The sequence below is a fragment of the Perognathus longimembris genome, chromosome 13 (assembly GCF_023159225.1).
Source record: "Perognathus longimembris pacificus isolate PPM17 chromosome 13, ASM2315922v1, whole genome shotgun sequence".
NCBI lineage: Eukaryota > Metazoa > Chordata > Mammalia > Rodentia > Heteromyidae > Perognathus > Perognathus longimembris.
In genome coordinates, this window is record NC_063173.1 from 6,386,666 (window position 1) to 6,409,208 (window position 22,543).

The 22,543-nt window shown below is 44.8% G+C and overlaps 1 protein-coding gene across 12 annotated transcripts in view; it reads right to left on the reverse strand.

Moving 5' to 3' along the window:
* Positions 1–22,543, reverse strand: part of Dlg2 (discs large MAGUK scaffold protein 2) — a 1,704,707-nt gene that overhangs the window by 61,126 nt on the left and 1,621,038 nt on the right. For all 12 annotated transcript variants that reach the window (XM_048360010.1, XM_048360014.1, XM_048360019.1 and 9 more), the window contains one exon: positions 4,607–4,783. In XM_048360010.1, the coding sequence (XP_048215967.1) occupies positions 4,607–4,783 (177 nt within the window). The remainder of the gene's footprint in view (positions 1–4,606; positions 4,784–22,543) is intronic.

Below are 22,543 nucleotides of genomic sequence, written 5' to 3' on the forward strand. Positions count from 1 at the left end.
CTGTCTCCCTCAGCCTCGCCTCCCGTCTCCCATCTGGTGTGTTCAAGGTCCAGCCAATCACATCATGGGTCAGACGTGGAGGCCTGGACAGGGGAAGACGATTGGTGCCCCAGAGTCTGCCTGTGTGCTCTCGGCCCTGTGGGAGGGAACATGGAAAGACCCTCCCCATGGGTAGTCACAGGCTTGCTGTGACAGCACAGGGACAAATTCTTATGGAAGACCCTGGCGGTCATCTGACCGCTCAGGTGTTCACTCAGCCACTAGAGACCGGTGAAAAGACACCCGGATGAAGAGACTGTGGGGGGGAATCTGAGTCGGGCCACTCAGCATCTATAACCCAAGGAAACAGAGATTCCGTGCGGAACCACACAAGCCCGGGGGTTGAGATCTGCCTTTCCCGCTTGCTAGGTTCTGTGACCGGGGGCTGCCTTCTAGGAGGTCAGTTCTCATTCTGGTAACTTGGGAGTAATAACACGGTTTGGAAAGTTGTGCTGGCTGCAGAATGAGGTAATAGAAGACGACCGTGTGGCACAGGCTGTCACAGAGCCGGGGTCGGCCTGTGACGGGCTGCGGGGACAACTTGTAGAAGGTGCCCTGCTTTCGGCACCCCTCCCATTGTCACCCTCCATGCTAGGTGTGACAGACGGCAAGGGCTGTTTCCCTCGGAGGGGATCCCCCCATAGTGGGCCACTGGATCTGGGAGCCATAGGGTTGAGAAGAGCCCAGACCTTTGCAATTGCTGATGGAGATAGGAGAAAGATGTATGGTCGAATCCTTCCTGGCCTCGCTCCCCACCGCCCACTCGCATTGGCAGGCTACTCGGGTTCTCGGAGCACTGCCGAGTCCTCTTCCAGTAGTGCTCCTGATGTCATGGAAACACATCTAGTCTTGCTCCCAGAAAGACCTTGGCCTGGCCCCTGGCTGGCTGTGATCCCAGGGAAAGTGACTAGAGTACTGGCTCTCACTTTCCTTCAGAATCTTTTCTGAAAATTACATGGAAATCAGGCACTTGAGAGCATCTGGCATAACAGGAAGTGCTAATGTTCCTACCTAAACTCAGGCTGCAAAGTGAGGCATTAAAGGAGTGGGGCCAGGTAGAACCTTCAAGGTTAGGTAAGTGGGTTAGGAGGGCCCTGTCCTCATGTGAAAAGATTCATCTATCTGATCATCGATAGACTGCCTCGTGATTCTGCAGTCTCTGCAAACGAGAGAGCTGGGGGTGGCTCTGTAGCTGGAACTTTCCCATTCTCCAGAACCAGAAGCAAACAAACCTCTTTCCTTAACAGGTGGCCCAACTTCTGGTATTAGGTCATAGCAACAAAAATGGATCATGTCATGTAGTCAGTGAGATCAATAGAATATCAATAGAATATATCCTTAGAATCAATAGAATATATCCTCCGGTCTACCACTCTTTCACCTTTATAATAGAGGCTTCATGGCCTAGTCAGAGAGTAACGGTGTCATGGGCACATGCCGAGGCCACAAACACGGACCATCTTGGGCCCAGCAGGTGCCTATGGTTACATAACAAACCTAAAACACAGAGGAGCGGCTGCCTCAGACAGACCTCAGCAACACTGGCCGGGTTCACTTTGGTCAGCTCTCCTTTTTGTATTGTTGGGAGGCAGGACTGTCCGAACGAATCAAGAGCAATTCTGTAGCCTGAATTCAAGTCCCAGTTCTGCCATTTACTAGATGAGCAATTTCAAGCAAGTCAAAAAAAAATCTCTCTAGGCTTCAACTTCTTCATTTAAAAACTCACGTCTTACTTATCGGGTTTACATGAGGTCTAAATAACTGAATAACAGTGAAGGGCTTAAAAGCTGTAACGTGTTATGGGAGAATTGATTCATCAAATGCATTCACTATCTTCACAAAAGGATGGGAAAAATGACGACATTCAGAATTTTTGTTTTGTGGGGATGTTTCATGTGGCTGAACCATCAGCACAGAAACGTTTTTGTAAAGGGCAAAGCAATACAGGTTGATATCCATTGTGAGATCGTTCCAGGCCCATAGTAATAGATGGACTATATTTAACAGATAGGTTAAAAAGAAATTAGGACTTACAAAAAAAGCTAACTTGCTAAATTTATTTAGTTTTAAATCATATTACAATTCATACATGGCAACTCATTGTGAGGTAGGAATATAATTGGTTCTCACTTCCTTGTATCGTTCCTTAAAATTCCTCCCTTTTTTACAGTCAAAAATTATTTCCATAACTATACAAACCAACAAAAGCAACGTTTTTGAAATAACTAAACTCCTAAGTAGAAACTTATAGCTATAATTCCTGTGTGTGTGTGTGTGTGTGTGTGTGTGTGTGTGTGTGTGTGTGTGCGCGTGCACACGCCAGTCCTGGGGATTGAACTCAGGGACTGGGCACTGTTCCTGATCTTCTGTGTTCAAGGCCAGACCTCTACCACTTTGAGCCCCAGCTCCATTTCTGGCTTTTGCCTAGTTGATTGGAGATAAGAGTCTCACAGACTTTTCTGCCCAGATTGGTTTGAATCACAGTTCTTAAATCTCAGTCTCCTAAGTATCTAGGATTACAGGTGTGAGTCATTGTGGCTCGGCTATAGCTATGGACTTTATGTAAAATATGAATGCATGTTTAAAGAAAACATGTATATTTTATTTATACCAAATTAACATATTTTACGGGGGGGAAACTACTATTCTCTTCATGAAATATAATACAAATAAAAAACAAAAACATCAATATTGCAGATACGGAACAGTCCTTCTCCAGGTAAGCTGTGTAGTATGGCTATTTGGTGTGTGTGTGTGTGTGTGTGTGTGTGCGTGCCAGCCAGTCTTTAGGCTTGAATTCTGAGCTTTTGTTGCTCAAGGCTAGTGCTCCTACCACTTGAGCCACAGCTGTACTTCTGGCTTTTTGGTGGTTAATTGTATATAAGAGTCTCATGGCTTTCTTGTTTAGATTGGCTTCCAACCATGATCCTCAGATCTCAACCTCTTGAGTAGTTAAGATGACAGGCATGAACTGCTAGTGCCCAGCTTCTAGCATGGCTATTAAGGTGAAGAGAATTATAATAGCCAGTTCAAGAATGATCCCTAAGAGAGGAAACCATCCTTTTAGGAGGAATAGCATTGAGAGTTTCTCAGGGCAAAAACGATGAGCAAGTGAAGAGATGAATGACTAATTGGTTACAATTACAGAACCTGAGGGTTAAAAAAGGGTTTAAAAATAATCACATAGTTTGACTCTCCCATCCAAAGTTTCAATTCCTTTGATATCTTCCCAGCTTGTCCATGCCATGTATAAACAGTAGAAGAATTTCAACTAGTAGAAGAATCTCTTTACGACCAGTGAGCCAAAATCTATTTTTGGCCTAGCTTTCCTTCCTCCACTCCACTTGGATCCGTGGGGCCCTATCAACAAGACGGTCCCTTCTGCACAATAGCTTCCCAGACATCTTTGATTAGTTCAATCAGAACAACTCAAAAGGCATGTGGTCTTGACATTTTTAAAATCTGAAGTAACTAGAAAGGGAAAAACAGAATATAAATAAACTGAGAAGCACCTCTTTGAATATATAAACTTTCAAAAAAAAAAAAAGAAAAACTCCAACGCTGTAAGCCACAGAAAAAAGTCAGAATGCCCTCACTAAGTACTAGCTGGCGATTAATTACGAGACCAGAGGTTTAACGAGACCCAGAGAAATGCGTGCAGGTGGGTGGGCCCTACAAAGGCCTAGTGATGAAAAGGCTCCTGGGAGTTTCAGCCAGTTCACTGTGACTTCAAGAGAGAGCTGGGAGACAGCTACTGACCTGCTCCCGGCCCCGTCCACCCCTCCTCGCTGAGTTAGGCCGAGCACAATGGAGACCAGGCTTCTTCTTGTGCATAGTTGTATCATAGTTATCCTTGGGGCCTAATCTACACATTCCCGCTACAGGTCGTCTTCATCGCCATGTCCCTTTGGGCACTTGGCTTCACACGAGGAGTTTTTAGAGGTGTTTGGGTCTGGGAGCGCTTCAAGGAGCAGGTGGCTGGGGGGAAGTTGAAGATTCGTTTGGAAAAGCATCATTCCTGCCAGATTGTGAACTACATCTGTTTCCTAGCAGAAGGTCAATTTCTGTTTCATGGATAATTTCTGTTTCATCCTAGGGTCAAAAATGATCTTGGTGGGGAGGAAAATAAGTCTGGTAAGGAGGCTCAGATGTTGCCAGCAGAGACAAAGCAATTAGCCCCTCCTGAAAACACTTGCGATTCTCAGAATCCGAACTGAAGCCACGTTTGGATGAGCAAAGGCTTGCGGCTGTACCGCAGAAGGTGCTCGCCTCGCAGAAACCACCTGGATGACCAGTGGGAACTGTGTGGAGGGGAACAGGGCTAAGGCAGGAAACTATCCCCAGCTCACTCAGGACGACTCGTACCCCACACAGGTGAATTTAGGAGGGGAATTGTCATCATGTCGAAGCGAGTCGCCGATTTTATTGGGCTTCCCTCTTGCCTGTCTACAAATGCGTTCTGCAGACTGTGGTTATTCTGTGACGTTTCCCCCATCGTCCCTCGCTCCCACTCCCCGGGGCAGGGAAGGACCAAACCCTCCGCCGCACCCCCCGCGGGCCTCCTTACCTCCGTTTGCTGGGGATGACGCCCATCTCCTCACTGTCCCCGTCCAGCGTCACCCGCCTGGCCTGCCACCACTCATCGTCGGAGGCGTTGATGACGTGGAGAATATCCCCATACTTAAAACTAAGTCCTTGGCTGGGCAGCCCACTGTCCTTGCTCTTGTCGTAGTCAAACATTGCTCTGGAAGAAGGGACAAGAGAGCGTGGTGAGTGGCCTCGCGTTAGCCAAGTCCCCACAGAATGTCCGCCTTCTGAATGTTCACTTGGGCCCCGAGTCCCCATCCCTCGTTGGGATCAACTCCAGCAGCATTTCCTGGGGCACAGTCCACGGCCTCACTGTCGGGCCCACAAACCAAGTTAGTGCTATGTTCTCCTTGCTGGTCAGTGACAGCTTACAGATGCCTATCACATGGGTCCTAAAACCGGGTCTGCTTCCATTCTGTCCATCATCACGTGTGACAAGGCAATAATCAGGGGTAACAAATAATGAATTTACCACCTGAGTTATTTCCCCCTCATTAGAATCAGTGTTTAAATACATATGTATATATATATATATTTGTATTATCTCTAAGTTATTGTATAAAGGAGTTGCCATTCAACAAAGCAACTCATGAATACAGTGCATCTTAATGTCACTCCTTTCAACATCCTCTCCCATCTGTCCCAAGATTGCCTTCCCTCAGTTTCCTTAATTTTGTAGGATATACATTAAGTTTTTGACTGCATTCTCACCCTGCTTCTTCTCCTCCCTCCTCTCTTCCCCCTTCCCTTGACACCCCCTCCCCCCCTTCCAAGTACCCGTGTTTCAGGTACCGTGTTTATCTTCACTGAACTTTGATGAAGCCTTTCTAACAAACTACACTGTTGGAGTTCTCTCCTGAATCTACTGTATTTCACTCAATACCTTGTTGTAGAGTTGTATAACACCAAAAAATATTTACTTATATGTTTACAAGCTAATTCTAGCGGGATGGCAGCATGACTCTCGTGGTAGAGTGTCTGGCCAACAAGAGCAAGGTATTAAGTTCAAATGTAGTACGGTGAAAAGAAAAGTCTCCAATGGTGGTGGTGAACGCCTGCCTAGCAGGCGTGGGGCCTTGATTTCAACGCCAATATCACACGAAAAGTCACTGAAAAGAGATAGGAAATGTAGAGAATCACACCTTTCTGGATAAAAAGCCATAACTTTTATATTATAAACAAATCTTCTCAGAAGCATCAGCTCGTGGAACTCCTTTCTTTGTAACAGGGAATGACAGAAAAAAAGAAGTGTCTCCCCAGTGCCTGTGATTCTTCTAGACAGTCAAATACTAGACCACCTCTGACACTGGATAGCTGATGGGGTTAATGTAATAACCTGAATAAATTCTTCAAATGCAAGAAATGAAAGAGATCTACATCTGCATACAGGTAAGATCCTAATTAAATGCACAAAACCACAAATATTTCTGCTTCCATAAATGGACTGAATTCGAATTCTTGCTCTTTCGCTGGAAAGCACTTGTTAAGCCTTTTTTTAGGGCCAATGTACTTCAGTTTCCATGACTGGCGGGTGCAGAAGATGGAGACAGGATAAAAATGGTGAACAAGACCTGATGGATTAGCTGTTGTCTTACGAAGATAATTTATTTCAAGTCTTACACGGTGCACCTCTGCCTTTATCTCCCACTCTCAAATTCCACCACTGTGTGCACACAAACATGCACCTTTCAAGGAGAGGCAATTTCTCCACCTCCCTATTTATTCTTTTGATTCCATCCTAAGAGTTTCCTTGGAGTGTAACCACTACACATGGAAAGCAAGCTGGCGTTAGGTGAATAGATTTTTCTCAAAGCATTAAGAACCAAAGGTGGCTTTGGTTCTTTCCTTTCTATCTTTCTTCTTTCTTTTCTCCTCCATCAAAGAATTGTCACATCTGCTGTCACGGTAACCAAAAAAAAAAAAAGATGAAGACAGCTTCTAAGTTTCACATACTAAAGAAGTTGAATTACTTGCAACCCTGCCACTTCTATACTTCAGGGAGAGTTTTTGTGCTGAGCTCCCAGAATAAATTATGTCCTTTTGACCATCTACCCTTTCTCTCTCAAGGACTCAGACAGAAAGCCAAGCCCAGGAAAGGGGAAGGGAAGGCGGGAAACACTCCTGACAGACACTGTTTGTTCTTCGGCAGCGATAAGATGAGAAGGAATGAACACAACTGAGCCTCATGGATAGAAGACGGTTCTAGCAGCTATCCTTACAGGGAGTTGTGGTGAGCACGTGTGCAGGACTAGTGGCGAGGGCGGGAGGAGACAGAGTGGTCAGGAAAGAGTCAGGGCCATGATTGTGGGGACCCCTCCTCCCCCCATGATGTATCTAGGGTTAACTGGGGAGGTTGTTTCACCTCTGGGTGGCCTTGCACCCAGTGACGATGACAGCAGTGACTTCATTGTGGAGTCACCCGGGTGAGGTGTTCTGTACAAAGCACGTACCATCGGTGCCGGGCACACGGGGACAATGAGTGAGTATGAATGACTTTTCTCTTTTGAGTGGTTACCAAGAACACTACTTTGTACAGATTCTACTTTGAGAAAAAAAAAAAAAAACAGTTAACAATAGTAGGCCCGAGACCATTATCTGTAAAAGAAGTCGGTTGGAAGAGGGGCCTCTGATTGGCATTTGGGAGCGGAGTTGGAAGGGTTCTTATTCATTCCAGTTTGCTACCCTGTCGCCCCCTGACTGTGACCTGGCAGTATGGAGGGCCTCACGCCTTCCAGTCAAGGCGGGCCTCTTCTTCCACCACGAATTCCTGGATCGTCAAACCCTAACAGCACGTGAACCCCAGGCCCCTGGGGACTGGAGACAGAGAAGCCGCAAGGAAAGCCGCTGCATGGTCGCTAAGAAGGGACGCACCAGGGTGACACTACCTGGGTTGCTGTCTTTTTAACTGTGGGCTTGAGCAAGTTATTTAACCTCTCTGGCCTCTCCTCTTTTCATAACTGTAAGAGGGTATAACACTGGCTGACTTAAAGAGGTGCAGTGAGATTCAGTGAATTAATATATGCAAATGTATGTCACACTAGCTTGGCACTTGAATATAATCAATAAACATGAACTACAATTACAACGAGAGCGGTTGTTCTTCTGAAAACTACTGGGATTTGAACTCATGAGGTCTGGGTCTCAACTGTGCCATCGACAGCCATCTGCAGGACTCAAACAACTCTCTAGACTTAGGGCCCAGCGCAATGTGGGGTCCCATGTACATCTTCAACACTGGGAAAAGCTGTTGGGAAACCTCACTAGCATCCAAAGCTCCTCTTTCTCTAGCCTCAGCCTTCCATGTGTAGAGAGGGGAGGTGGTACCCAGGAAGCCAGACATTTATCCTTCGGGGCTCCGTTCCATTCTCAAGAGTCCTTGAAAGGCGAGTTTCTCACTCCCGCCTGTAGTAACAGATGTCCTCAGCAAGGCGCTCAGCAACACGCGCTTTCTGAGAGCTTTCCTTCTCGTGGACAATTTGCCCCTCTAGGATTACACTGACTCCGACCTGTCAGGTTCCTGAAACCAAGGCGCTGACACGTTCCAGCAGCTTCTGGCTTCTCAGGATATTAATGGGTCCTCATGTCTGGGGAAAATGCTACAGTGGCCCTATCACCTAATTTAAAAAGCAGTAAGCTGTCTTTAATTTGCTTGATGTGCTAATTCATCCCAGCAGCGTTTATAAAATGCCATTAAGACTCACACTTTGCACCCAGGGTGCTTTTTAACAAAGTCCATTAGAAAAGTAGAATTTGACAGGAGTAATGCTACAGCATTCTCAGCCCTCCTGTCCTTCTTCAACTTCGCCACATGGTAATGCTTGCCAGCTGGGGAAGTCTGGAAGGAAGAGTGAAGCCGCTGCTTCCGCTCATGGCTGGGTAGCATGGCTGTAGCAACCCCAAACACCCTACTGAATAGCGCTGATTACATGCCCCGCCAGGTGTGAAGTCCTTTATATCCCCTGTCTCCTTCAGGCTGCTAAGTAAGCAGGAGGGCATGTGGGTTATAGGATAGCTTTTGAGACAGAGATGAACTGGGGTTAAGTCTCAGTTCCTAGCTGTAAATTTGGGACATTTTTCTTAACCTCTTAGACGGTCATTTTTTTAGAGCCTTCGGAAGGTGTAAAGCCTGCTGATCTGAGCTTGATCTCATTCAGGTGAGAGCTACAGAACTAGAAGATGATACATTTGTGTGTTAAGTCATTAATGTATGATGATTTGGTATGGTAGCAATAGAAAACGGGTACCCATTTTTGGTGTCTAAATGGGGGTGCTGTGTAATAAAATGTAGAAACGATGTTGGAATTAGGCACTGAAAAGAGGCTGGTTGAGAAACGTGACAGGAAAAGCCTAGATTATCTTGAAAGATTAGCAGAGAACGGACATTAGGGATGCACCAAGAATGCTTTGTTAATTTCAAACAGAAATATGGACTTGCAGACTGCTCCAAGTAAGAACATATGATTGGAAAATAGGAAAGGCACCCTTGTTGAAGATAGGTAGGAAGCGTAGTGGCATTGTATTCTTCTGTTCTATGAACGAGGAATCACCAGAGGCTCAATGGTGGTCTAGCGTGGGAAGAATAATAGCTCCCCAAAGCTTCCCATATTTAATCTCTAGGTACCCCAAACCCGTAGAGCCCTCTGTGGCATAAAGAATGTGAACGTGCGATTGTAATCTCGGGTTTTAAAATGAGAAAATTACCCTGGATTTTCTGTATGGGTGGGCCTGTTCTAATCCCACGACTCTTTGAAAGTGGAAGAAGAGGCAAAAGAAAAGATGTGCTAGGAGAAGAACTTGACTGATATGGTTGGCTCTGAAAATGGAGGCGGGAAATTTGTCACAGCAGCAGAGTAAAACTAATCCCTTGGATAACGATTTAGTAGAGGTAATGGAGAAGGCACAGGCCATGGGTTCGATGATTTTAAAGATTCTATGGAAATACTAAGCATCAATAACTTATTAGATGCCCAATATTGGCCAGACCATACACAACGTGTCTTTGCTTTACATAGTTCACACCAGTAAGTAGTTTGAAATATAGTTACAACTATTTTCCTTGCACATAAACAACTTAGGACTTTAATTGCTTGTATTTATAATTTAATTCCATAAGATGCTCACCTCCCCAGATCAATACCTTTTCCCTGTTTGAGACGAGGGAGCTAAGGCACAGAAGCTCCAGCCTTTCTTCTTCACTGTTACAGAGCCAGCTGCTCTTTACCCTTCTTTTCCCCAGCTTACGATTCCAATCTTGATTGGAAATGAGTTTCACCTCTTCTACTAAAAATCAGTAGCTTCCAGATTCAGCCTCAGCAGGCTTTACAGAAGCATTGACAAATAAAGGAGCAAATGAGCATTACTCCCTTCTGTGCTGTGAACTTGTTCAGGCTAGAGAGATCTTTGTTTCCATGACAACATTAAGGCCCAAGAATCCGAGTGTTTCAATTCAGCATCCTTGGTCTCTAGAGGGTTGAGCCTTCTGCTTGTTTAGAGGGGATCTGATCTTCACCTTTTTATGCAGAACGAGAAAGAGCCAAAGCAAGAAGAAATGAAGTCTGCTCTTGGCTCCATTCCACCATGCCTATCTTGGATAGAAATATCCCATGTGCATATTGTTAGTGTAAGTAGCTACAGATGAAGGAAAGAGCTATAGATCTTGCAGTGAACGCACAGATTCAAGTCACACTGCCTCTTGATAGTGGCTTGTCATTGAGAAATTCACTGGGATAATCTGAGTCTTTCGTTTAACAAACAGTTTTTAAAAAATCATCTTTACATTTCACCTATTGGTAGAGATTCCGTGAGGTGATATAGAAAAAAACACTTAGCCCAGTTACTGGTAGCCGGTAATGCACTCGCTTTACCTCTTCCCTGCTGGGGAGATAAGTGCAGGGTGGGTTAGCTCCTCAAGTATTCGAAGGGAAATGGAATACGGTATGCCTTGGAAATGTGACATAAAAATACATATGCAGTTACTTTGCTTAAAGTATTTCCCCATCAGAGACGTGTGAAAAAGATTCTAGGCTTACAACAGAAAGATAAAAGCTTTAATTGTTCTTATTTTAAAAATCAGAGCCAGGCATGGTGGTTTAGGCCTGTAATCCTAGGTCTTCAGGAGGTTGAGATCTGAGAATTGTGGTTCAAAGCTGCCTGGGCAGGAAAGTCCACTGAGACTCCAGATAACCACCAGAAAGCCAGAAGTAAGAGTTGTGACTGAAATGGTTGAGCGCCAGCCTTCAGTGAAAAAGCTAAGGGGCAGCACTTGTGCACTGAAGCACAAGTGTAGCATTTGCACACACACACACACACACATTTTTCATCAGTTTTTTTTAAACAACATCTATTTAACCTTATCATGCAAACAATGAATAAGTGTTGCTAAAACAAAAGGAATCCTGGAAGAAGAATTTCAACGTAATTCCGCGCGGTGAGATCCCGAGTAAGCGACTTCGCCTCGTTGATTAAGTTTAGCTTCCACATAACTCACGAGCAAAAAAAAAAAAAAAAAAAAAAAGATTCAAGTGTATTCGGCGTCCTATTTTGTGCCTTTGTTTTTCAAGACGCTTTGAGGGGACGAGGGAATTTTCTTTGTGGCTGATAGGATGGTATGTCTCACCCAGCTGCGCTTGCGTTGTGAGAATCACTTAGCTTGGTGACATCTCCTCTGTTGTGTCAGCTGTTCGCTGAGGTGATAAGTAACGTCAGAAAAACAGCCCAGAGGAGGACGAGTTTCAGAGGTGTCAGTCCCTGCCTGCTTGGCTCCATCGCTGGGGACTGGTGGGGAGGCCTGGGGGGGAGCACGAGGTGGATAAAGCTGCTCCCTTTATGGCTGCCAGGAAGCAGAGAGTGACTGCGGATGAGACTCATTCACTGACGTCCCAGCTCACTGATCTACTCACACCTAGAATGGACCTTATTGTGTGTCTAGCCAAGGTAGTTATTTTCTGTAACTGAAAACGCAAGCATTGTCTCTATTTTATAGAAGGAAAACGTTTTGTTTTGTTTTTTTAATCACAGGCCATGGATTATGGTATCATTTAGTTAAGCCATTTAATCATTAATAACCTTACAAGGCAGTTTCATACCTCTTTTTAAGGGAACTTGGCATTGGGGCTTGAACACAGGGTCTTGTCTTGGCTAAGCTGGCATTCTGTTACTTGAGCCATACCCTCAACCTTGTAAGACTTTTTTTTCCCCTGCCAGTCCCAGGGTTTGAACTCAGGGCCTGGGTACTGTCCCTGAGTTTCTTTCGCTGACGACTAGCATTGTACCACTTGAGCCACAGCGCCACTTCCCACTTTTTCTGAATGGTGTATTGAAGATAAGAGTCTTACAGGGCTGGGGATATAGCCTAGTGGCAAGAGTGCCTGCCTCGGATACACGAGGCCCTAGGTTCGATTCCCCAGCACCACATATACAGAAAACGGCCAGAAGTGGCGCTGTGGCTCAAGTGGCAGAGTGCTAGCCTTGAGCGGGAAGAAGCCAGGGACGGTGCTGGGGCCCTGAGTCCAAGGCCCAGGACTGGCCAAAAAAAAAAAAAAAAAAAAGAGTCTTACAGACTTTCTTGCCCAGGCTAGCTTCCAATTGTGATCCTCAGATCTCAGCCTCCTTAGTAACTGGGATTACAGGTGTGAGCCACCAGCACCTGGGTCCTATAAGACTCTTAAAAGTACTCAACTCATCATACCAGACTGTTGGGGGAGGATTGAGAAAATGTGTATCAGGAAGGAGTCTAGCAGTGACTGTTAGAACTAAAGATAGAACTCACTGGGCACTGGAGGGCCGCACAGCCAGAGTCGTTAGTTGTCGGTGTGGCATTATGACTTTAATCAGGGACAAGTAACTCTTTCCCGCCATCCTCCACGTCTCTCCCTGTGGACACTGCGTGAATACATTTCTCATGTCCAGAGGCCTGAGCGTTGATCATTTCAGACAAGGTATCATCACCCTCTCCAGGGACAGGGCCCACTCCAAGCCTGCCTTCTCTCTCCTCAGGCCCTGCAGTCTGTCAGAGCAGTTTATATTCCAATACTGTGTGACAAATCTCCCACCTGAGAGAGGAAGGAAGAAGCAAGGCTGAGCCTGCCCAGAGGCTGCGTTCACCAGATCATGTGAACGGCATTGTTGGTTTCAGGGTAGGCGAGGGCTATAAAATGCAATCATCTTCAAAATCCTCCTCCTTCGCCCTACATGCCACCAGCTGCATATCCTGAAAATGACAGATGTGAACGAGGAACACGGCTGCTCTCAAGACCTCTTGCTTTCAGGCTCAATGCACTAGACCATCAAGGCACTTTGAGTAGTGGAGAAAATTCAGAGGGACTGACCCAGTTCCAGCTGCATGCTTTTATTTCTGATATGAGTCTACCTGGGTAGACTAAGCTTTGATAGTCAACCTTCAGGAAGGCCTGAACTGTTACTAAGTAGCAAGCCGGCAGTAGAGAGGACTATCCTAAGATTTCATTACTAGTGATACACAATTAATATTTGAACATGTAAATGTATATATATATGTATATATATATATATATATATATATATATGGTTGGTTTTTAAATATCAAGGGGAAGAGACCTCTGCACTTGGGTTTCTGAAAGTGCAGCGAGAGAAGCAAGCATGCCTTTATTGGGGTCTTATAATTAGATGAGTGACTTTAGGACTTGGTACGTTCTCAATATTTGTTAGCCGAGGGCTGGGGATATAGCCTAGTGGCAAGAGTGCCTGCCTCGGTATACCCGAGGCCCTAGGTTCGATTCCCCAGTACCACATATACAGAAAACGGCCAGAAGCGGCGCTGTGGCTCAAGTGGCAGAGTGCTAGCCTTGAGCGGGAAGAAGCCAGGGACAGTGCTCAGGCCCTGAGTCCAAGGCCCAGGACTGGCCAAAAAAAAAAAATAAAATAAAATAAAAAAATATTTGTTAGCCGAGTCTAACATCCATCTGCTGGTTCTAGTATTGATCATTGGAGCATCAGCAAGGCAAGCACATTTTTGCTTTATAGTAACATTCTGTGTGTGTGTGTGTGTGTGTGTGTGTGTGTGTGTATACACAAATACTGGGGCTTGGCTCTGCCTTGCACTTGCTCAACTGGCTTGCTTGGAGCTAATGTCTCATGGTCTTTTCTTCTGGAGCTGGCTTCTAACTGTCGTCCTTCCAACCTCAGCTTCCTACATAGATAGCATTACAGGTGTTGAGTCTCTGGCATGAGGATCCAGTAGCACTTTGGTTGAATGTTTGCTCACTGGCAACAGGGGACATGCTGGAAAAAGTCCATTTTTTTTTTTCACACGAGCATATGAAAAATGGGGAGAAAAGCATCTAAGAATGTTTCATATGATTGCTCCAAATCCTTGGTATCATCATAGTGATGGTTTATCAGGACAAGTCATGAAATGCACACCACAATGCCAGACTACTGGCTGTCTTGAGTACTGGCCTGGTTGTATTGTTTCTTATTAGAAAGTCCATGACAGGAGAAGCCATGGGATGAGAAAGGCTTCAGAATTTTCCATCTGTCCATAAACGTCCTCATTGTCCCCTACTGATCATAGGCAGAGAGAGGGGACAGGAGCTTCTGTATGCATTCGGGTAAACACATGGAGTTAAAGAAGGTAATTGCACTTCCACGAATGGAAAAGAGGTAGCACTCATTTAAATAGTAAATGTGATTTTCCTTAAGAGAATGCTCTAGATGCCAGGAACTATATAGTATTTTCTGAGGACTCAGCATTGAGGAAGAGACTTGCTTCCTGCTACCAGGAGCTTCTGTTTAGAGAACACAGGTGGAAGGATCTATTCATGTGCTCATTCATTCATTCATTCATCCACAAAACGTTGTTGATTCTAGAGGCTTGAGCTCTGTCAGAGACAGACGAAAATAACTTCCTCCAGGAAGCTTCCATTCTAGTGAGCAAAGATGAGCAAAACCCAATACACATAATCAAAAAGCAGGTAGTGAGACAGGTTGTGAGTGTGTGTGCTAGGGAAAAACATTAAAAATAGATCCGGGTCAAGGAGTAAGAGCATGGTAGCAGTGAAGGTTGCATTTCCAAGCAAAGCGTCCCAGAGATAATGCGTTGAGGAGATATCTGAAAGAGGCGAGGCGTGAGCCATGCATCCAAAGAAAAGTTCTGCAGACAGGGGGACCGCAGTGCCAAGGCGCTAAAGGGACAGGGTGACAGGAACAGCTTGGGCTACTAGAGGATCCCAAAGCAGGAGGATCCCTGACCTAGGTGCTCCTCAAGAAGTCGGCGAATGAAAGGAAGCTTGGTCCGCATCTCGTAGCGGAGCCATGGTCACCCACCCGTCCATCTTGCTCTGGGGAGCCTCGGGGAGCCTCCTCTGTACCACTGCGCCTGCGTTGGCTTCCTCACTCAGCCCCTCTTCTCCACCTCTATCTGGACCACCAAACACCTGCCTTGCCTCTTTTAGACTGCATTCGGCTACCACTCGCACAACACGTTAGAGTTTTCCAGCCACGAGTTTTACTTCATACTACGAAGGAAGTGGAAGCATTGCCGGATATAAAAAATACCATTCTGCAAATTTCAGTCCATTCTTTGAAGTTCATGAGTATCTCTGGAAACGAGACTCTTTCCAAGTCTATCCAGAGGGTGCAATTCCTTCCTGTCTCCGTGCCAAGTTGCTAGCCTGGATGTGGTCTCCAACATGGTCTTTCTTTTTACATGGCTACTGTAAAGCTGATGTGTAGAGGGGCTACCTGTTCTTCGTAGGTTACAGTTTAGTCGACTTGCCTGAGCTGTATCTTTTCTTTTTGATTTCTCCACTTGTGTTATGGAAAATATCACTTGTTTTTGTATTTTATACACAGAGCCCAGGAAAGAAGGTTCTCACAAAACAAGGCTAAGCAGAACTCAACTACATTCAGAACCCAAACTGGGTGACTTTGGGGGACATTGCTTCATTCCCGTGAGTCTCTCATGTTTAGCTCATCTGTAAAATAAGATTCAAAGAACTGGATTATGTGCTCTTTGAAATGTACCCATTTATCATTTCAAGCCAACGGATGATTAGGCACCAATACCATCCTAAAATTTCACTTACTATCTTCCTTTCATGTTTGTGATACACAGGATGGATCATACAATTAGTGACAACCAACATTCAATGAACTTGGAAGGAACCATCTGGAAGGTTGTGGAATGAATGAATGGTGGGGGAATGTATGTGTGTGTGTGTGTGTGTGTGTGTGTGTATGTGTGTGTGTATGTTTGCTGCTGTTGTGTTACAGGCAGTAGATAGGTTTACCTCATTGTTATCTCTTTTTCCTACATACATTAAAAAAAAATCCTTGTGCTGTTTCCTCAATGACTTTTCAAATACCACTGAAAGTCCAAACACCATGCTAGAGTCTGATCTTACTTCGTCCCATTTCTGCTCAGTAGCTGTCTTAATGGAACGTCTGCAGGAAATGTTCCTATCTTTCCCAATAGTTCAGACATTTAAAGAGGAAAAACAGACTGGAACGTTTATGAAAGTTAGCATGTATACTTCTGGTATTTATAGTCTATACAAATATTATTGGCATTTTATTCCAACAGCACAACATTTTAACTTTAGCACTAAAGCTTCAAGCTGGGACATTTTCCATGTACCCGGTAACTCTTCCACCCACTCATTTATGAATTTATGAAACACTACACGCTAGGAAGCAGAGGTGGAAAATGGCACTCCGCCCTGAGAGCACTCTCCAGTTCATTTATCTTTTCTGTAGCCATAAAACAAGGTCATAATATTCTGTTTTCTATTCTGGAAATGATAGACGAATTCTACCTCCTTGACCTTTCTGGGATTTAGGCAACACCCATAAACACACAGGAAAAGGGATCTGGTACACAGATACGTGATTAACTGAAAGAGGATGTTCTGGTACAGACAACTATGCCACAACTCAAATTTTGGAGGGCTGCAAAATGATTTATTCTCCATTTGAATTTATTTTAATATCTATTCTCTATCTACCTACCTGCCTACCTACCTGTCTATCTCTTGTCTGGCTCCTTACTAAGTGCCAGACCCAGACCCAGGGGTCCTGTTAGGCTCAGAGCAGAAGGCTCCACTGGGGACCAGCCAGGTGACACGCCTTCCCCTCTTCAGCTCTTCCCACTGGGGAAAGTGATCCGACCATTTTGTGGAATAGCTCAGAAGGCAACTAGTACTATGTAACTTTTATATGCCAGAAACCATGCAATTATACTTTGGGTCATGTCTAATAAACCCCAAGTATTGTGGATACAGTGGCAAATGAGAAAAGCAATGCCAAATTACAGGCATGGCAGATGCAGAAGAAATGATTACCAGTACGACACGCCATAAGAAGTAGACAGCCCAGTAACCCATGAGAGTTGCTCCGTAGGAAAAGGCAGAAGCAATCTGCAGGGGACCGGAGGCAAAGATTTGAAGGAGGTAGAGAAGTTCCAGACATTTACTATGACCACCAGCTATCTGTCTGTCTGTTTCACCAGAATGTATGGATGAAGCTTTCAAAGTTTCATGGTCAGAATAAGTCATTTTTCTTCAAAGGAATGCTTCTGAAAATACAGCGACCAAATCTCTGACAGGAAAACAGAGCAAACAGAACCTCTGGCTCTTTTCTACAACCACTGCTCAGCAGTCCTGGGGTCTCCACGAAGCTCTAGCTCTCCTTAAACCGCAGCAGAAAAATCTGTGGTCTACATCAGATGTCGGACGCTTAACATGAAAAAATCTTGTTATTAATGCCATGCTACTTCCAATTCATTTCTTTTTTAAAAAAATTTTATCGACAAGGTGTTGTGCAAAGGGGGCACAGTTACATAATAAGGCAGTGAATACATTTCTTGCGATATCTTACACCCTCATTTTTCTTTCCCTTCCAATTCATCTCTAACCTCACAGATGTCCATTTGCTTTCACAATGGAAGTTTGTTGTAAGTTCTCCCTGGAGCCTTTTTGGCCCTTTGAAAAGGCCCTTCTTGAGAAAGATGGAGAAACACCAGGAGATGTCAAGCTCTAATTAGAGGAACCGTGCTCAGTCCTTTGAAGGAGCAAGCACAGCATCAGAACAGCAGTTACTTCAACGGATTTCTGAGTGCGTTTTGGAAGAGTCCTTTCTGTTTGCAGAGGATAGTTTCACAGAAGAAGAGAAATCTTCTTGTTAGAAATTCGACACCATTGGAGAGAACAAGAGAGAGAGCTCTCAGGAGGAGATAAGTGGCACACGGAGGAAGCAATCTGACAAGTGGAGAAACATGTCTACTGAAGGAAGGAACGACAGAATTCTAGTTTACTCCACATTTTTCATATCAGCAAAAGCAGGGCTTTGACAATGGAGCAATCTGGAAACCAGCCTGAAGTCAGCCACTAAGCCCTGATAGAAGTAGATACATTGACAGCACACACAAGAAAACGCGAGTGGCAGGTTAGCTGGATGATGTGGACGATGGCTGGACAGGAGCCAGAGGCGAGTTGCGTTCAGGCTGCGTGACCGACCCCTCCTCGCTAGCGGCTCTTTGAACCAGAAACATCCATAACTCTAAGCAGCAAAGGGAAGCCGGGATTTTGCTTTTATCCATTCTACAGTCCCAACGTCCACGATGATAGCAACTGTTTGGAACTGTTGCGTATATTTTACTCGGTCTCCATCTGCTCTCTATTCTTGCCTGGGTCTCAGTATTCCTTAAGGTTTTCTTCCTTATCCAAAATACTTTGCTCAGTGCTGAAGATAAAGGGTGAGCAAAACAGCATCCTTGTTCTACCAAATGTATGAGTCTAGCTGGTGAGACAGAACCGCAAGCAAATCCATTCTATTTAGAGTTCGTTAAGTGTGACAGTGGAAGCTGGAGCACACTGTGGAGGTATGGGAGGCTGGCCCCCACTGGGTGTGGGATGATCCCAAACTGCTTCTGCATTCAGTACCAGGACTTCTTCGCCAAACAGAGGAAGGAAAATGCTCTGTAAGCCAGGCACTGGGTGAACACATATTTTCCAACTGCAGACCTCATGATTGCTAGGCAATCATTTTATCATTGAGACACATCTCCAGTCTCTTTCACTCTGGTGTGTGTGTGTGTGTGTGTGTGTGTGTGTGTGTGTGTGTGTGTGTGTGTGTGTGTGTGTGTGCTGGTAACTCGGGCTTGAACTCTGGACCTGGGTGCTTACCTTTTTTGCTCAAGCTAGCGCTCTACTACTGAGTTGCAGCTCGACTCCCAGCATTTTGGTGGTTAATTGGAATTAAAAGTCTCTCTGACTTTTCTGCCTGCACTGGCTTTGAACCACAATCCTTAGAGCTCAGCGGAGAAGCTAGGATTACCGGCATGAGTCACTGGTGCCCAGCACCTGCTCTGGTTCTTTTTGAGATAGGGTCTTACTTCCTGGGTATATAACCTGGACAATGATCTGCCTATTTTAGGCTTTCGATTGTAACTGGGATGACAGATCTGAGCCACCACACCCAGCTTTTCCCACTGAGATGGGCATCTTGTGGACGTTTACGCCTGGGCTGGCCTGGAATTTCAGTCTTCTCAATCTCAGCCTTCCACCTACCTAGCATGACAGGTGCGCTCCCCTGGGCTCAGTTATTCCTTGAGATGCCGGTCTCTTGTGTATTCCAGGCTCCCTCAGGCCTCCCTACCTCAGCCTCTTGAGTAGTTAGGATTACAGGTGTGAGGCATTCAGCTCTGGGTGATAACCTTTTAAAGTTAAAATTGCATCTGGTTTTAGGAACTTCTCATTACCTTTGACTTTCTTTACAAGGAACATCTGATGATAGTTGCTAGGACATATTAATCTTCGAGGTGTGCATCATGGCATCCATTAGGCCAGTGTCTTTCCTGTCTTAAATCAAAGGTCAGAAATGATGGATAAAGACACCTGCAAATAGGCTTCGGTTGCTGGGTTTTAGGCATCACAGCAACTAGCAGTAGAGTCATTAAGTAAGATGAATGACTGTTTCCATCAAATTTATCAAAAAGAAAGCAGCATTTGGGTTAAAGAAATACTCTGCAGACTGGTAACTTAGGGTGGTAGGGAGTTGGATTTCCTGTGTTACAGATTGGTGAGTCTCCTGAGGGAAAGAATCTAGCCTGTTGCAAAGTTAATCAGGGCAGATTATCTTCAGGCAAACAGGCCTTAGTGTGGAAGCAAGAGCCTTAATGCTTACGACAAATTGAGATCACTTCTGGCAGGAAGGAATTTCCTCATGAGAACTCTTTTCAATTTCATTTAATCAGAGAATATGGAGTTACTGACTCCAAGGATATGTAAAAGGATGTAGAATCTGTAACCTAGGTGCAGAAATACATATTTGAGTACATTAATTAATTTACTTAATCTACAGCTATCTGAGTTTTTGTAATTTCCTGGCCAAGTCACACACGATCTCTCCAAACTGGCTGTTACTCAGAGGCCACGGTTCATGACTCCCACTGGACGTAGCATATGTTTCTATGCTGTTCTCTTTTCTACCTATCGACTTTTATTTTCAAATCAAAATTATATCGAATAAATCTTTAGAGTGGCTTTATATAATTCTGGAAATGTGGATCTGATGATAAAATAACCGCCACAAGCTTTTTAATGTTCATTTTATTATTTCCTGTTTCAGCCATTTTTGACATGAAAATACAAGTTATATCTTTTTTTTTTTCTTTTCCCCAGGCAAAGTTGCCCTAGCCTGCTTTTCTATTGATGGCATGGACCTTAAGAGGAGGAAATAAGGAAAGAAACTAACAGTTATTGGCCGCCCTCCACTTATTACCACATTGACTAGGAGACCCGTGATAATAAGAACTATTATTTTACAAGTTAAAAAAATGAAGTTGACAGACATCACGTCATCTGAGTATGGTCAGCTAAGTGGCAGAAGAGGAGCTGACCACAAGTCTGTGTATCTTTTGTGTCTGCACCTGTCACTGTATCTCCGCCTCAGTAGGACATCATTCCTCTCAGAGAGTAGGGTCACATCCTTAGCTTTCAGGGGATGAATGATTAAACTCTTACTTCCATATAAACATCTATTTGTTCAGAAAAGATGAATTATCTACCTACTGCCTGCAGAAGACCTATGCCAGAGTGTGTGTGTGTGCGTGTGTGTGCACACGCGTGTGCTCAGGATAAGGCATGCTGTAAAGGTGCAGAAGGGGTTGATGGTGAAGGAGGAGTCGCATGAATCCCCATCACAGCTAATATGTTTCCGTGGAAGAGGTGGCACTCATTGAAAGCCTTGAGGACTCCAACTTTGGATGATGAGGCTGACAATTGGGAGCATTAGCACCAGGGAAACAGAAGGACCAAAGGCATGGAGATACAGAAAGAATGCTTGGGTTTGGGAATGTATGCACCATGTGGAGCCCCTGGAGTCTATCACAAGTCTGCCGGATGTGTCGGGGGGGGGGGGGGGACGCTAACAGCAGCACTTCAGCCCTTTTTGCATGGCATTGAGAAAAATGATAGCGTGCTAGTACTTTAGATGGAGTACTAACAGAGAAACCAAACAAGGGGTTAGAAACCAAAAAAAGCTGTCCTTATCTGCAGGCTCGGAGTAGAGACAGGCTGAAGTTATTAGAGTAGAGTTGATCACGAAGCCACCTTTGGCCTTCTATGGTGTCTGGGGAATCATCTCCATGTGAACACTGCCATGACTTTAAAAGACTACTCTTCCCATATTTGTTTTGAACCTAGACATATTCATAAGACCATGGCCTGATATTATATGTAATCATTGTAAACGGGACTTGTAGGCAGTCTCTTCAACAGGAAGAGGCCGTAGTTTTCTTGGTTCTAAGCATGGACATGACTCAACTTGTAACTAGTCAGTCAGGCCAATAATCAAACTATATAGTCTTCTGGCTCCAAATCCTTCCCGCTGTCTTCCAAAGCAACTGACCACGATGTGAGGGGATTGTCCACGGAGCGTGGGCTACAGCTCCTGCTGCGTTTGCTCCCACGGAGCTGTTGGGGTTTACCAGTGGGGCTCAGGGAGCAATGTTTATGTCTATGCACATGAGAATTGTTAGATGGTGGAAATACTAGTAGAGACATGATATTCAGTTTACTGGTACTCCATGAAAGGCGACTGAACTAGGGACCCAAGGCTTTAATTGGCAACGATTATTAAAGCTTTTGTTTGATTCATGGGATGAACATTTAAAGGACAGGGGAAAGGATGAGATTTAGTTCATTGTAATTATTGTGCCAACAGAATTATTTTATATCGTTTCTTTGCAAAAGCGTCCATGTCCAACCTGTGTTTTCAGTACATTGAATGAATGTGTAACTACAGAAAATGAGACAATTGGTTTAAATGGGTTTTCCCTTTTCTTCAAAAATACTTTAATGCTAATTAGAAATCAAGGATAAACTAGTTTGAAGTTAGTCTGGTAAAGAAAAATTCATGAGACTCCCATCTCGACAAATGCTGGTTTCAGGGGTATATTGCTGCTATTCAGAGACACAGAAAACACAAACAAGCAGGCTGAGGTCCAGGCTGGTACGGGGGGGAGAGAGAGAGTCCCCATCTCAAAAACCACTGATGCGAGTGAGGGAAGGGGTGACACTGTCCATAAAGACATGTACTCATTACCTGATTGACGTAACGGCAACCCCTCTGTACATCACCTTTACACTAACAATTAAAGACATAACTAATGCCAGCCTGGTGCCAGTGGCTTGTCCTTGTAATCCTAGCTACTCAGGAGGCTGAAATATGAAAATCACAGTTTGATGCCAGCTTATTCAGGAAAGCAATGAGACTCTTATCTCCAATTACCCAGCAAAAAATCCAGAAGTGGAGCTGTGGGTTACTTGGTAGAGCACTAGCCAGCCTTGGGTCAGTGCCCAGGCCTTGAGTTCAAGCCCCAGGGCTAGTGTGCATACACACACACACACACACACACGTGCATGCACACACACACAGGCAC